This window comes from Nannospalax galili, unplaced genomic scaffold (genome assembly GCF_000622305.1).
Source record: "Nannospalax galili isolate Female #2095 unplaced genomic scaffold, S.galili_v1.0 scaffold336, whole genome shotgun sequence".
Lineage (NCBI taxonomy): Eukaryota > Metazoa > Chordata > Mammalia > Rodentia > Spalacidae > Nannospalax > Nannospalax galili.
In genome coordinates, this window is record NW_008343385.1 from 503,244 (window position 1) to 515,201 (window position 11,958).

General features: G+C 36.5%; 1 protein-coding gene across 3 annotated transcripts in view; it reads right to left on the reverse strand.

Annotated features, from left to right (window-relative positions):
• Slc38a6 (solute carrier family 38 member 6) overlaps window positions 1–11,958 on the reverse strand; it is a 66,636-nt gene that overhangs the window by 21,041 nt on the left and 33,637 nt on the right. For all 3 annotated transcript variants that reach the window (XM_029566651.1, XM_008839481.3, XM_029566652.1), the window contains one exon: window positions 6,237–6,315. In XM_029566651.1, the coding sequence (XP_029422511.1) occupies window positions 6,237–6,315 (79 nt within the window). The remainder of the gene's footprint in view (window positions 1–6,236; window positions 6,316–11,958) is intronic.

The window sequence follows — 11,958 nt, forward strand, 5'->3', positions numbered from 1 at the left end:
TTTCAGGAAAGGGATAAATTACCAGCTTAAAAAATACTGAAATTTCCTTCTGAAGACATTAGAGCACTGAATGAAAAAGCTTAGTGTGTGACTACATATTTGTTCATTGGCTCAGTGGTTAAGAGCACTGACTGCTCTTGCAGAGGACCCAGGTTCGATTCCCAGCACCCACATGGTGGCTACGAACCATCCTTAACTCCAGTTCCAGGGGAATCTGAAGCCCTCTTCTGACCTCTGTGGCATTGCACGACACAGGTGCACTCACATACATGTAGGCAATACACTCATACACACACACAAAAAAAATAAATATTTAAAAAAAAGACGAGAGAGCTCATCAGCCTGCCTTGCAAGCATACAGAATTGAGTTTAATCTCAGAACCCAGGTTAACAACAAAAATCTGGGCGCTAGAGGGGGTGGAGGAGGCAGATCCCTAGGGCCTAGTCTTGTAACAAGTTTTAAGACAATGAGAGAAAAGAAGTGAACAGTACTAAGGAACACCACCACCCAAGATGTCCTCTGATCCATACACAAGTGTACACATGAACTCATGCACATATACACAAACACAAAGAAAGAAAATCAAACAAACTTTAGTACAGAAGGAGGGGGGAGAACACCCTGAATATATATGTTCAAAAAGTCAGAGGGAAGTACTTAGAATATAAAAAATGGCTATTACTATGTGGCAGCAATCATACATATATATGATTTTAGTTTCTCAATATATCTGTAGAAACTTTTAAAAGTTAAAGTTAATTCCCCAAGACTTTAATATATGCATGTAAAGGACATGAGAGAAATACAACTAATAAATATATAGGAAGAAAAAAATCTAATTAGAGTTGCTAGTACATACTCAGATTATTGAAATTAAACCAGTAAAATAATTAAAAAATAATAGTAGAGGATGTGACATAATTTGCTCATGATCTTGTCAATTAGTACTCTCTGGAGAAATAACAGCAATATGTAGCTAGTACAATAAAAATGTAGTGGCAATTAACTAGGAAAATTGGCCAAACATATAAATACAATATATACTTGTACCACAGTAAGAAAACAAAATCCAGGACAGAATGAGAGCAGGGAGCATCAAAGATCAACAGGATTCCTTTTGTAGTCGTTTGGTAGATGATCTATTTCTCACTCAGATAATTCACCCTCTTTCACTCAACAGGAAGTCAGTCTCTCACTGCCCTGTCAATCTAAGAGTTTTCCTTTGCCTAGATTCAAGCACCTTGCTTCTAGAATGGACTTTACTGCTCAGTGCTTATCTTTATACCCTGGTTTATGAGGACATCCTTTCCAATATACTTTGAATCATTGCTGTGTGCTGAAAAACTTCCGCTTTAAGAGAACAAGACAAGGAGCAGAAGGAACAGCAAGGGGACACACTTCCCCTGCCCTCCTCTAACTCATGTTTTTCAGAAATGCACTTGCCAGAAACTAGAACCTATGCGCAAGTATTTCTGGTTCTCCAGGGCCTGTCGCTGTGCTTTCTACTTTTGCACACCCGTCACTGTGCTCTCTATTTTTGCACATCCAATGCTGTGCTTTCTACTTTTGCACAGGCCCTTCAGAGCCTGGTATGCAGGAATAACTGAGACAACACACTAGAAACACACAATGATCCTCAACATGTTCATCTTCTAGTTACCCTTGAATGAGAACCAAATTGCAACTTCAAAATAGCCCTCACTAAGAAACACCTGGCAACTAAATTGTGAAGCTGGCAGCAAGCCCAGGGCTCTATGTCTGAAATGTCTTTCCTTCTGGGACCCACTATCAGACCCAGACAGTTACAGTGCCAGGAGAAAATAAGCCCCAGGGAGCAAGGAGTAGACTCTGTTAGTGCTATTCCTGCTGGGGAACAATGATGATGTAAAATCTGTGAAGAGGGCACAACCCACAATCAATATTCTTTTTTTTTTTTTTTTTTTTTTTTTTTTTTTTTTTTCCCTGTAGCTGGTCTTTTTGAGAAAGGGTCTCCCTGTAGCCCCTAGTTAGCCTGGAACTTGCTATGTAGACCAAACTGGCCTTGAACTCACAGAGCCTGCCTCTGCTTCCCGAGTGCTGAGATCAAAGGTGCGGGATACCAAGCCCAGCTATAATCAATGGTAAATTAAAAATGATCACAAACCAACTTGACTCTTTAAGAGGAAACACAGGGGGCTGGAGAGAGGGCTCAGTGGTTAAGAGCACTGACTGCTCTTGCAGAGGACCTGGGTTCGATTCCCAGCATCCACATGGCAGCTACAAACCATCCTTAACTCCAGTTCCAGGGGAATCCGAAGCCCTCTTCTGACCTCCACAGCACTGCACGACAGGGCTGCACTCACATACATGCAGGCAATACACTCATACACACAAAATAAAAATAATAAATTTTTTTTTAAAAAAGAAGAAACACAAAACAAAATGACATGGAGACAGAGTTGTACAAAAGGGTGTGTACATTCATCCACAGCACAACTGTTCCCTTGTGTAGGATTAAAGGAATACTGAAATCTTGAATAAGAGCTACTATATATCACCTCAGAGTGCAATGTATGTGTGTCCATAAGAATGAGGAGACTGACTACAGCCCTGAACTGGGTGTGAAAGTACTTTCCCTCCTAACAGCAACCCAGACTCAGCTGTGGAATGCTGGGGTTGTAGGGGAGTCACAGACCACCTCATTCAGCAGTTTCATGCCTATAAAACCCACAATGGGCTTGTGACAGTGGCATCCTCAGGGGCCACTCTGCATTTATTTCAGATATTCTCTCCTCCATTTCAAGGTCAAAGGATTTTATTGTTAAACAGAGTTTCTCTGGGCCTAGTGCGTGGTTATTATGAATCATTTCTTACCTGTACCGACCACCATTAATAAAAAACAATTGCAAATACAGTGATTTTCCTTATCATTTATTCACTATTGGCAAAGGCCAGAGTAATGTATAGTGGAGTGAGTTCACATTTCACATGCATGCCCCACACAACTAACTGAATTGTGTTTGGCAATGGAGATTTTCCAAAGAACAGATGTGATTAAGATTGCAAAGTAAAACCTCGGCCCAAGAATACAAACCAGCGAAAAGCAATCTCAAAAAATACATATTAAATAAATTTATTTTCTAAACAAAGATTTTAGGAAAACGTACTATACTTCAATTTTTTTCCTAAGAGGGAGAAAAAGAATGATCTAACTGAACTCCTGTTTTCCTACTGTGCTCTAGATACACATTATCTTTAATCCAAGAGAATTACAGTAAAAAGTTTATACTTCCTAGAAAACTTGTTTGATCTATGGATTTAATCCTATATGATAAAAATGTTCCAACTATGAAGCACAGAATATAAATCCTTAGCTGTATTACAAATGCTTTGGCATGCAGATGCTTTTTCCATTTTTTAATGAAAACCAGATTTATTTATAAGTTACTTTAATTTCATTCTTGAACAGAATGGAACAAGAGTATCATATGTTCTCAATTAGGATCTTACTCACATCCCATGTCAATTATGTAACTCAAATGGAAGACAACTTAATTGTGTCAATCATATTCCCCTGACAAGATCACTAAATGTTAACAGAGAGCTTCCAACTTTTAACAACCATAGACTTAAAAAAATACAAGTTATTTTAGGAAAATCAGAGATGTATCATATGAGTTTAGTACAAGTACTACAGCTCTGGATTTCCAATGTGATTTTTTGAGACGAGAATTTGATGAACACAAAGTGCTTTATGATCGCATCTTCATAAAGTTTTTATTTCATAAAGCTACTTCAAACCCACAGATAACCCAGAAAATAAGCCCACCTCAAAGAGCTTACTGAAGAACTTATGGTAAATTAATCCCTAAAATAAAATATCAATATCATCTAATCTCACTTTAGAAATGCCGCTATGTAACTCCATTTAGAAATAAACTGCCCAAAACGTAATGTTAAATGCCATAACAATTGTTTCTGAATGATTTTACAAGACTAAGCTTTAAAGAGGAAATCTTGTAGCCAATTAATATAGTTACTTATTAAAGTTTTTCCAAACATTGAAATTCAAAAGTAAATGAATATATCCCATACAAAACACTATGAAGTTGTTAAAAACATGCTCAAACGTAAAACATCAAGGATGATGCCAACTGGTGAGACCACTTATGAAGCACACACTTTAAAAAACCCACTTGTGATACATCAACTTTTTCACAAATAAGTGAAATGAGAGTTAATTTTAATTTTTAAAATAAATCATAGTGGGACAAAAATATAAATGACATTTAACTTAAAATAAAGTGATGGTAAGAACACCAGTTTTGGAGACAAAAGACCTAAGTTTCAAAACCAATTCTGCCACATAGTACTTTATTTCTAAAATTGTACATGTTATTTAAAACATGTAAATACAAGCCACCAAATTCAGGACCCCAAACAAAACAATAAATACACAAACAAAACAAAATTACAGGTGACATGTGACAGTATCAGAAGGAACAGTTTATGTGATACACTCATATTTGACACTGAGCATCCTGGCAACATGAATAAAAAAAGAAAATGTTACCGTTTATATGATTGCTGCCATTAGAATTGCTTAGTTCTCCACATTGCTTTTAAGCATGTCTCTGTAAACACCTTATTTGATCATCCTAATAAGTTTGCTAAGAAAGCAACAAAGGTAAAGTTATTTGTACCCCTATTATATCGGGTAAAGAAACTTAAGGTTCAAGTCAAGTTAGATGGTCAAGAGATAAATTCCCAAGACTACAAGTTTAAATGGATAGGACACATGTTTCTTTACTTAGTTGAGCTTTTCTGAGTTCTTAGTCCTGTATATAAATTTCTCACACAGAATTGTAATAACAGAGGTGGTTATCAGTGATTTTACAACAAATACAAAAAGTGCATTTCATAGCTACTTCTTACAGCAATCAGCTATCAAACTGAGAACAGAAAATCAAAATGAACCAGATAAGCCAGCAATAAATCAAGGTCAGTAATAAATCAAGGTAGTTGGGTCTGTGGGAACCTCGTGAGCCCTCATGTCCTACATAAAGGACATCTGAGGACAGAAGATCAAGGCTTGTGCTACTTTCATTTTAAAACATTAAAAAAGTTTTTTTGATGGTTAAATTTTATTTTATGTGTATGACTGTTTTGCTTTTATGTATCACATGCATGCAATGCCCATGAAGGCCAAAAGAGGGTGTTGGATCTCCTGAAACTGGAGTTATTGACGGTTGTTAGCCACTATGTGGGTGCTGGGAACTGAACCCTGGTTCTCTGGAAGAACAGCCAGTGCACTTAACTGCTGTGCCATCTCTCCAGCTCCTAACACATTTTTGGGATGTTTCCTAATCAGATCTAAAATAGCCACATTCTCCTTACAAATAAGCGTCTGCACCTAATTCTTTAACAGAAGCCAAAAGCTTGTCTAAGCTAAAAGCTAAATTTTAAAAACTTTCTTCTCATTCCAGGCAAGTTTAATTATTAGAGAAAACCAACCAATTATTCCAATCTAGAATTCAGTTGTTTTTTAATTTTTTGTGGTTTGAAAACTGTATGAAATCACTTGACAGTTAACAAATGGGATTTATTCATCTTTCCATGTTTATTTTCCTAAAAAGGACTCTTCCTCTACATAGTGAAAAGAAAAGCATAATTGAGTGGGTTCTTTATAGGGTTCTGTCCCCAATAAAGAGAAGAGTCAATATATTCTTTAGAAGCCTGCACTTGTTAAATAAAGAAGGAGAAAGGGCTTTGAATCATACATAATATTAAGAAAAGTACAAGTGCAACAGTACACACATAATTTATCATGTGGTGTAATATGAATTGCACACATGGCTGTAACTGCCACATTCTTTGTCTCTGGGCTTGACAGAGAAGTGACAAGAAGGATTATTTACTGTCTCCCTTTAAGGTCTTTCCTGCCAATACCGGCAGCCTTCTCCCATTGTCTTCCTCCATCCTTCACATCCTTAGATGCTTCTTCACTTTTCCCTAGGAGCTATTTCAGACTTGACTTGTCTCAGCCTTCAAAGGCCACAAGGACCCTGCCTGAGGCTCTGGAGGTTGAGAGCACAGTAGGCAAGTAGTGAACATCTGCAGTGTTTTCTCTACTGCTGCTCCACCTCACAAAACCTCTAAGTGACCTGAGGACAGAACTACATTTGTTTCACTTGCAACCAGGGCTTCATAAATATTTATTGAATTAGTAACAGAACGTGAAACATTTTTCTCTTACCCACTGTAGTCTCCAGGCAAAAGCTCTGAAATAGCAGCAGGGAGCTCTGTTTTAATAATTAGAAGATAGGATGACATAGCTGCAAAAGAACAGAAAGAATTCCTATTAGAAGTCTATCAAGTTTAACCATTTAGAGTAATCTATCGAGGAACACAGATGTCCACAGGATCAAGACAACATATGGATGATAACTCATAATGAACTGTGCCAAATACGTACATGCCAGGAATGAAGTTAAGTACCTCTGTTGAGTAGAAGGGTTGGTAAGTTCATTATAAAACCTTTGTCTACATTTCAAACCCAAAGATAAGAAAAAAGGCTTTGGAATAGGCTATTTATAATGAAATTTTGTTTCAAGCTTTGCAAAAACTCTCTTACACATATCTCTTCCATCCAATGCATTACAGATTAATTTAGCCACACTAAGCACAGAAACATAAGTTCAATATAATTAATAACTGACCACTTGTTCTTTTTTCACTAGGAAGAAATATCCTTCTCCAAAATCCGAGACCCTCTTTCTCTTCCTTTCTTTGCTACATGGTAAGAAGAGAAAAAAATAATAAATTATACTTAAAGTTGTTCCCTAAACAGATTTAAAAGACTCATTAGAGATCATTAAGCCTGTTAAGGATATAGAACTTCCAAACTTTGTTCCTTTTTATTAACAGAGCCCATCTGTGTATGTCAGAAACCAAAGCTAGAACTGTTTCTTATATTGTATCTGATAGCATATGAGAAATAACTAGCTTTTATATCACTTTAACTATGACACTATTCCTCCTAGCCATCCAAAGAGAAATTCTGGAAAGATGGCTCAGTGGTTAAGAATATTTACTGCTCTTATAGAGAGATGGCTCAGCAGTTAAGAGCACTGACTGCTCTTGCAAAGCACCTGGGTTTGATTCCCAGTACCCACATGGCAGCTAAGAACTATCCTTAATTCCAGTTCGAGGGGATCTGACACCCTCTTCTGACCTCCATGGCACTGCATGACATGGGTGCAGTCACATGCATGCAATACACTCATACACATAAAATTAAAAAAAATATTTTTTAAAAGGAGGCTGGGCATGGTGGCACACTCCTTTAATCCCAGCATTCTGGAGGCAGAGGCAGGTGGATCTCTGTGAGTTCAAGGCCAGTCTGGTCTATATAGCAAGTTCCAGGCCAGCTGGGGCTACAGGAAGACTCTGTCTCAAAAAGACCAAAAAAAAAAAAAAAAAAAAAAAAAAAAAAAAATACTTGCTGCTTTTGCAGAAGGCCAGAGTTTGGTTCCCACTGGTGGCTCAAAGAAATCTGGCACCTTCTTCTGGACTCTATGGACACCTGTACACATGTACGCATGTATACATACGCACACAGATTCTGTAAACATTCCAACATAAATATGGTCATGGAATATAGAATGCATTTATGCAAATATAGATCGGAAATCTTAAATATTTAAGATACATGGATATACAGCTGATTTGGAGTCAAATTTCAGTTTAACAGAGCAAGAATCTTTCTCCCAGAGATGAAGTCTGCATGTGCGTCTGTGTGTATATACATGCATATATATTTTAAAAGAGCCAATGAAAATGTCCCATGAAATATAGTGTATTCTATATGCATGCTACTTTTTATTACTTCTTTTATATTTCAGGAAGCATTTTACTTTCTCCTTGGACTTATAAAAACTAAGAACACCAATGAATGCCAAGTCTGAACAATAAAAATTTGGAGGAAATTTAATGAAAGTTTCAGTACTTTAAGAATAGTGGGTATTTCTTGGTCAACCCACTATAAAGTACCTGAGATTCTCAAGCTATGATCATCTGAGTGATGATCTAGCTCTGGAGAAAAATGGGACCCATTTGCAGAAAGAGAGATGACCACATGCACACAGTAAGTCTTTTGTTTATTAAGTAAACAGCAGGTATTTATGGCAAGGTTAAATTAAAAACAGGGAAGTAAATAATTGTTTCTCTGCAATGAAGATATGGATACACTTATTTTGTGATTTACAACTACTTCTTTTTCCTTAGAAGAAATGTGACTTCTCACCAAAAGCTATTGAGACAAGTCTGCAAACATGTCTGATGTGTACTACTATAGCTGGCTGAATGTGAAAATGTCTTCTACCTTGTTCCATTTTCTTAGAAGGAAAAATACCATCAACTGGGCACAGAACAGGAAAAGGATTCTATTAACCCTCTCCAACCAAAGATTTGGAGTCTTTATACTATTCTGTTTTCCAAAGAACTATGCATGCACAATACATTAAAGAAATGTAGATGAGAATTTTCTGAAACTGGCTTAGGACTAATTAACTACATTTTGAGAGAGAAAGAGAGAGAGAGAATAGGAAGACAAAAGTACCTTCAAAACAAGAAATGAAGACTTCCTACAACGAATATAAGGTATTTCTTCTAATATACAATCTATCATTCTAGTATTTCTGTTAGCCTCTGGCTAATCATTTGTTCAGTTTTATCTGTGTTGTGTAGACTTCACTCTTTGGCTTTCAAATGGGAGTCTGTTTCAATAGATTCCAGTCTGAAGAATCATGTGTATTTTAAGAAATATGAACTCATTAAACATATGTTTCTCTGTCAAAACAAAAAAAAGGTCTCAGTATACATGGATAAAATAAAACATGTAAAACACTGCTTCTTTCTTAGAGAATGCTGGTGTATGTTCTAATACCTACAAAACCACAGAGCTTACCACATGGGAAAACCTCACTGACGAAGTGAATAAAACAAAGAAAGAAACTATCCTATTTACCATTGAAATTATTTTGTTCCCAACCACAAATAAATGTTCATGTAAAGACTAGCACCTTAGCATAGTATAAATAATACTGAGAACAAAAGATTACAAAATATACACAATGTTAGGAAATACATCTTAATTATATCTACATAATAAGATCAGGTCCACAAAAATGAACTGGGAAAGTTTTAAAGAAATAATATTAATGGAGAACTAATATATCCACTGTTTTTAACCAAAGGCTAAATGGCTACTTGCCACAACTTCTTCTCAGGTCCTGTATTAATGGCATAAAAACATTTAAAACTTATCTTAGAGACAAATCATAAGCAAGAATTTGTAAATGGTTTTTGTCACCATCTATTCATGGTATAGACTCCTAATACAAGACAGAGCATGCTTGCTCTAAATTACTAGCTATAACAGGGTCATCCATAAGAGTCATGTCTATAGTTAAGTATTCTAGTCTCTATACCACCAAAGCCAGGATTTGTGCTACAAGATACACCTTGATGACAGTTATCAGCCATTACAAATCATTTAGTCTTGGCACATTAACTAAATAGGTATTCTTTCCTCCTTCATTTTCAATGAAACTACCTTGGAAAGGAAATTTAAAAATCTGTCAACCTAATCAAGACACAAAAACTGAAAGCATTCTTTAAAAAACCATGGGGAAATGCAACAGTTGTATTAAGAAAAGACTAAAATGAGAAAATCTGATTAGGCAATAACAAGTAGTTAAACATTAATATTGCCTGACAATCATGAGGAGAAACACATGAGATGAGACAGGTTGAGTAGAAACAGGAGCAGAGGGAAGGGAAGGAAGGGGCTCTAGAAAGCGAGGTGAGAACAGCTAGCCTCTTGGGGCTTGGCATGCCTACCTATTACATGCTTGGCTATATTCTAAGTGATATGGAAGTCATTTCCCCATCTAATTTTCACACCAGCCTGCAAGGCAGACATGATTTTATACAAGAAATGGGAGGCCTACCTAATAATTTGCCTAGGTTAGGGCTGGTGGAAACAGCCAGTTTCAATGGAGGAGCTTACTCTGTTAAATGCTGGGCTGTTCTGGACAGGTAAAGAAGTAATCAACCAAAGCAAAGTTGACCAAAAGCCCACTCTTTAGAATCAGCCTTTTGTAGTCTTTATCAGTATTTAAGCAACAAACTGCTTTTGACTGCCGAGCTTAACAGATGGGCTCAAAGGAAAGCAAGAATGTCTCTAGAATGAAGGTCAGCATTCAGAAGCTTTAAGACCACGTAAGTTTCATTTCAGTTTGAGACACTTTGTTAATGGAATCCATTTGGGGATGGAGTAATCAGTCCAAAATTCATGTAGCTTAAAGACAGGACTTCACAGCATCTATTGCCATGATTTAGCTACTTTTACAGCCAAGGCACAGTTCTGAAGAGACAGTTTGCTATTCTCATGTTATCAGAGATATAACACTAAAATCTAAAAAAATAACAAAACCAACTCCTTTGTCCCCAGCTCCCTAAACTTTTGGGAACTATTTTTCCCCAATACTCTGAAAATGTTTCACAATTTGCCATTAGTTAAGCATACAACTTTAAGAAAGACTTGACTGAGTTTAGGCCTAAGAAATCATTAGTCTACAAAGATAATTATCTATTTTGTTAAACACTTAGAGTACATGCATGAAGACAGGATGACTCTGAGCCATTTTAAAAATAGAATTTGGTTTTCAGCACTTGGGGGAAGTTCAGCAACTTCTTAAAAGGATTAGTCAGTCAGCCTAAACAAACAGATGTGCTATGGGAGGAAATATTGTCTGCCTTTCCATTTAAGAGATTCAATTTTATTTCAAACTTGTCTTTAGTCATGGATAATAACTAGTTTATTCAAGATGTCCCATTAACCTGGTGTTTCCACTAACTGTCTAAAAGCCACTGAAATTTGATCTCCACTCAAATAGTACACAATCTCTTTTTTAAAAACAGAATTTTTCAAAAAACCTCTACAATAATTCCATTTCCCTAATTTGTGCAAAAACGGAAATAAAAATAGATGGTAAAAGATGTTCCTTCACTACCCTAAAAAAGTCTTTATTTTACCATTTGTTAAGACTCTAAATTTAAATTAAGAGTGATGAGAGAGCTGGGCCTGGTGGCTCAGGTCTGTAATCCCAGCTACTCAGGGGGGCTGAGGGAGGAGGACTGGAAGTTCAAAGCTTGCTTGGATAGCTTAGTGAGACCTTGTCTCAAAAAGAAAAAAAAGAGGGCTGGGCTATATATAGCTTGGTGTGAAGAGCTTGCCTAGCATGTGTGGGCTCAGTCCTCAGTAACACACACACACACACACACACACACACACACACACACACACACACACACACATACACACATACACACACATGAGAGAGAGAGAGAGAGAGAGAGAGAGAGAGAGAGAGAGAGAGAGAGATCAAAATATCTACTATTTCTTAAATTCTGGAACTAAACTTCAGTAGAGATCACTGCTAATACACTATTTTTGAAGTCTCTTTAAATTGCATGCTACTAGGAAATTTTGTCAAGGTAAATATTTGTGAGAAAAGATTCTCTCAAATTCCCTGTTCTTGTTTTTTTTTTTTTGCAGTATTTTCAAGAAGTTGGGGATAATACTGTTTGGGCTGAAAAAGCTACAGTTTGTTGACCAGCAGATGGTGTTGTAACAACATGCCTGACCCTAGCTTCCCAAGGGACAATACAGACATACAGACATGAATCCTGACTCGGTCCTTCACCACACTGCCCTCTCCATTTTCCCTTCACAATAAAAAGTGCAGGAGGAAAACAGATTTACATCGTTTAATAATAAATCATGGATTTGTCAAATACTAAGAATTTGGTATTTTTATAGTTCTCAACTGAAAATGATCTTTGTAACTTGTTTATCTTCCATTTACTATTTATTTATTTATTTATTTATTTATTTATTTATTTATTTATTT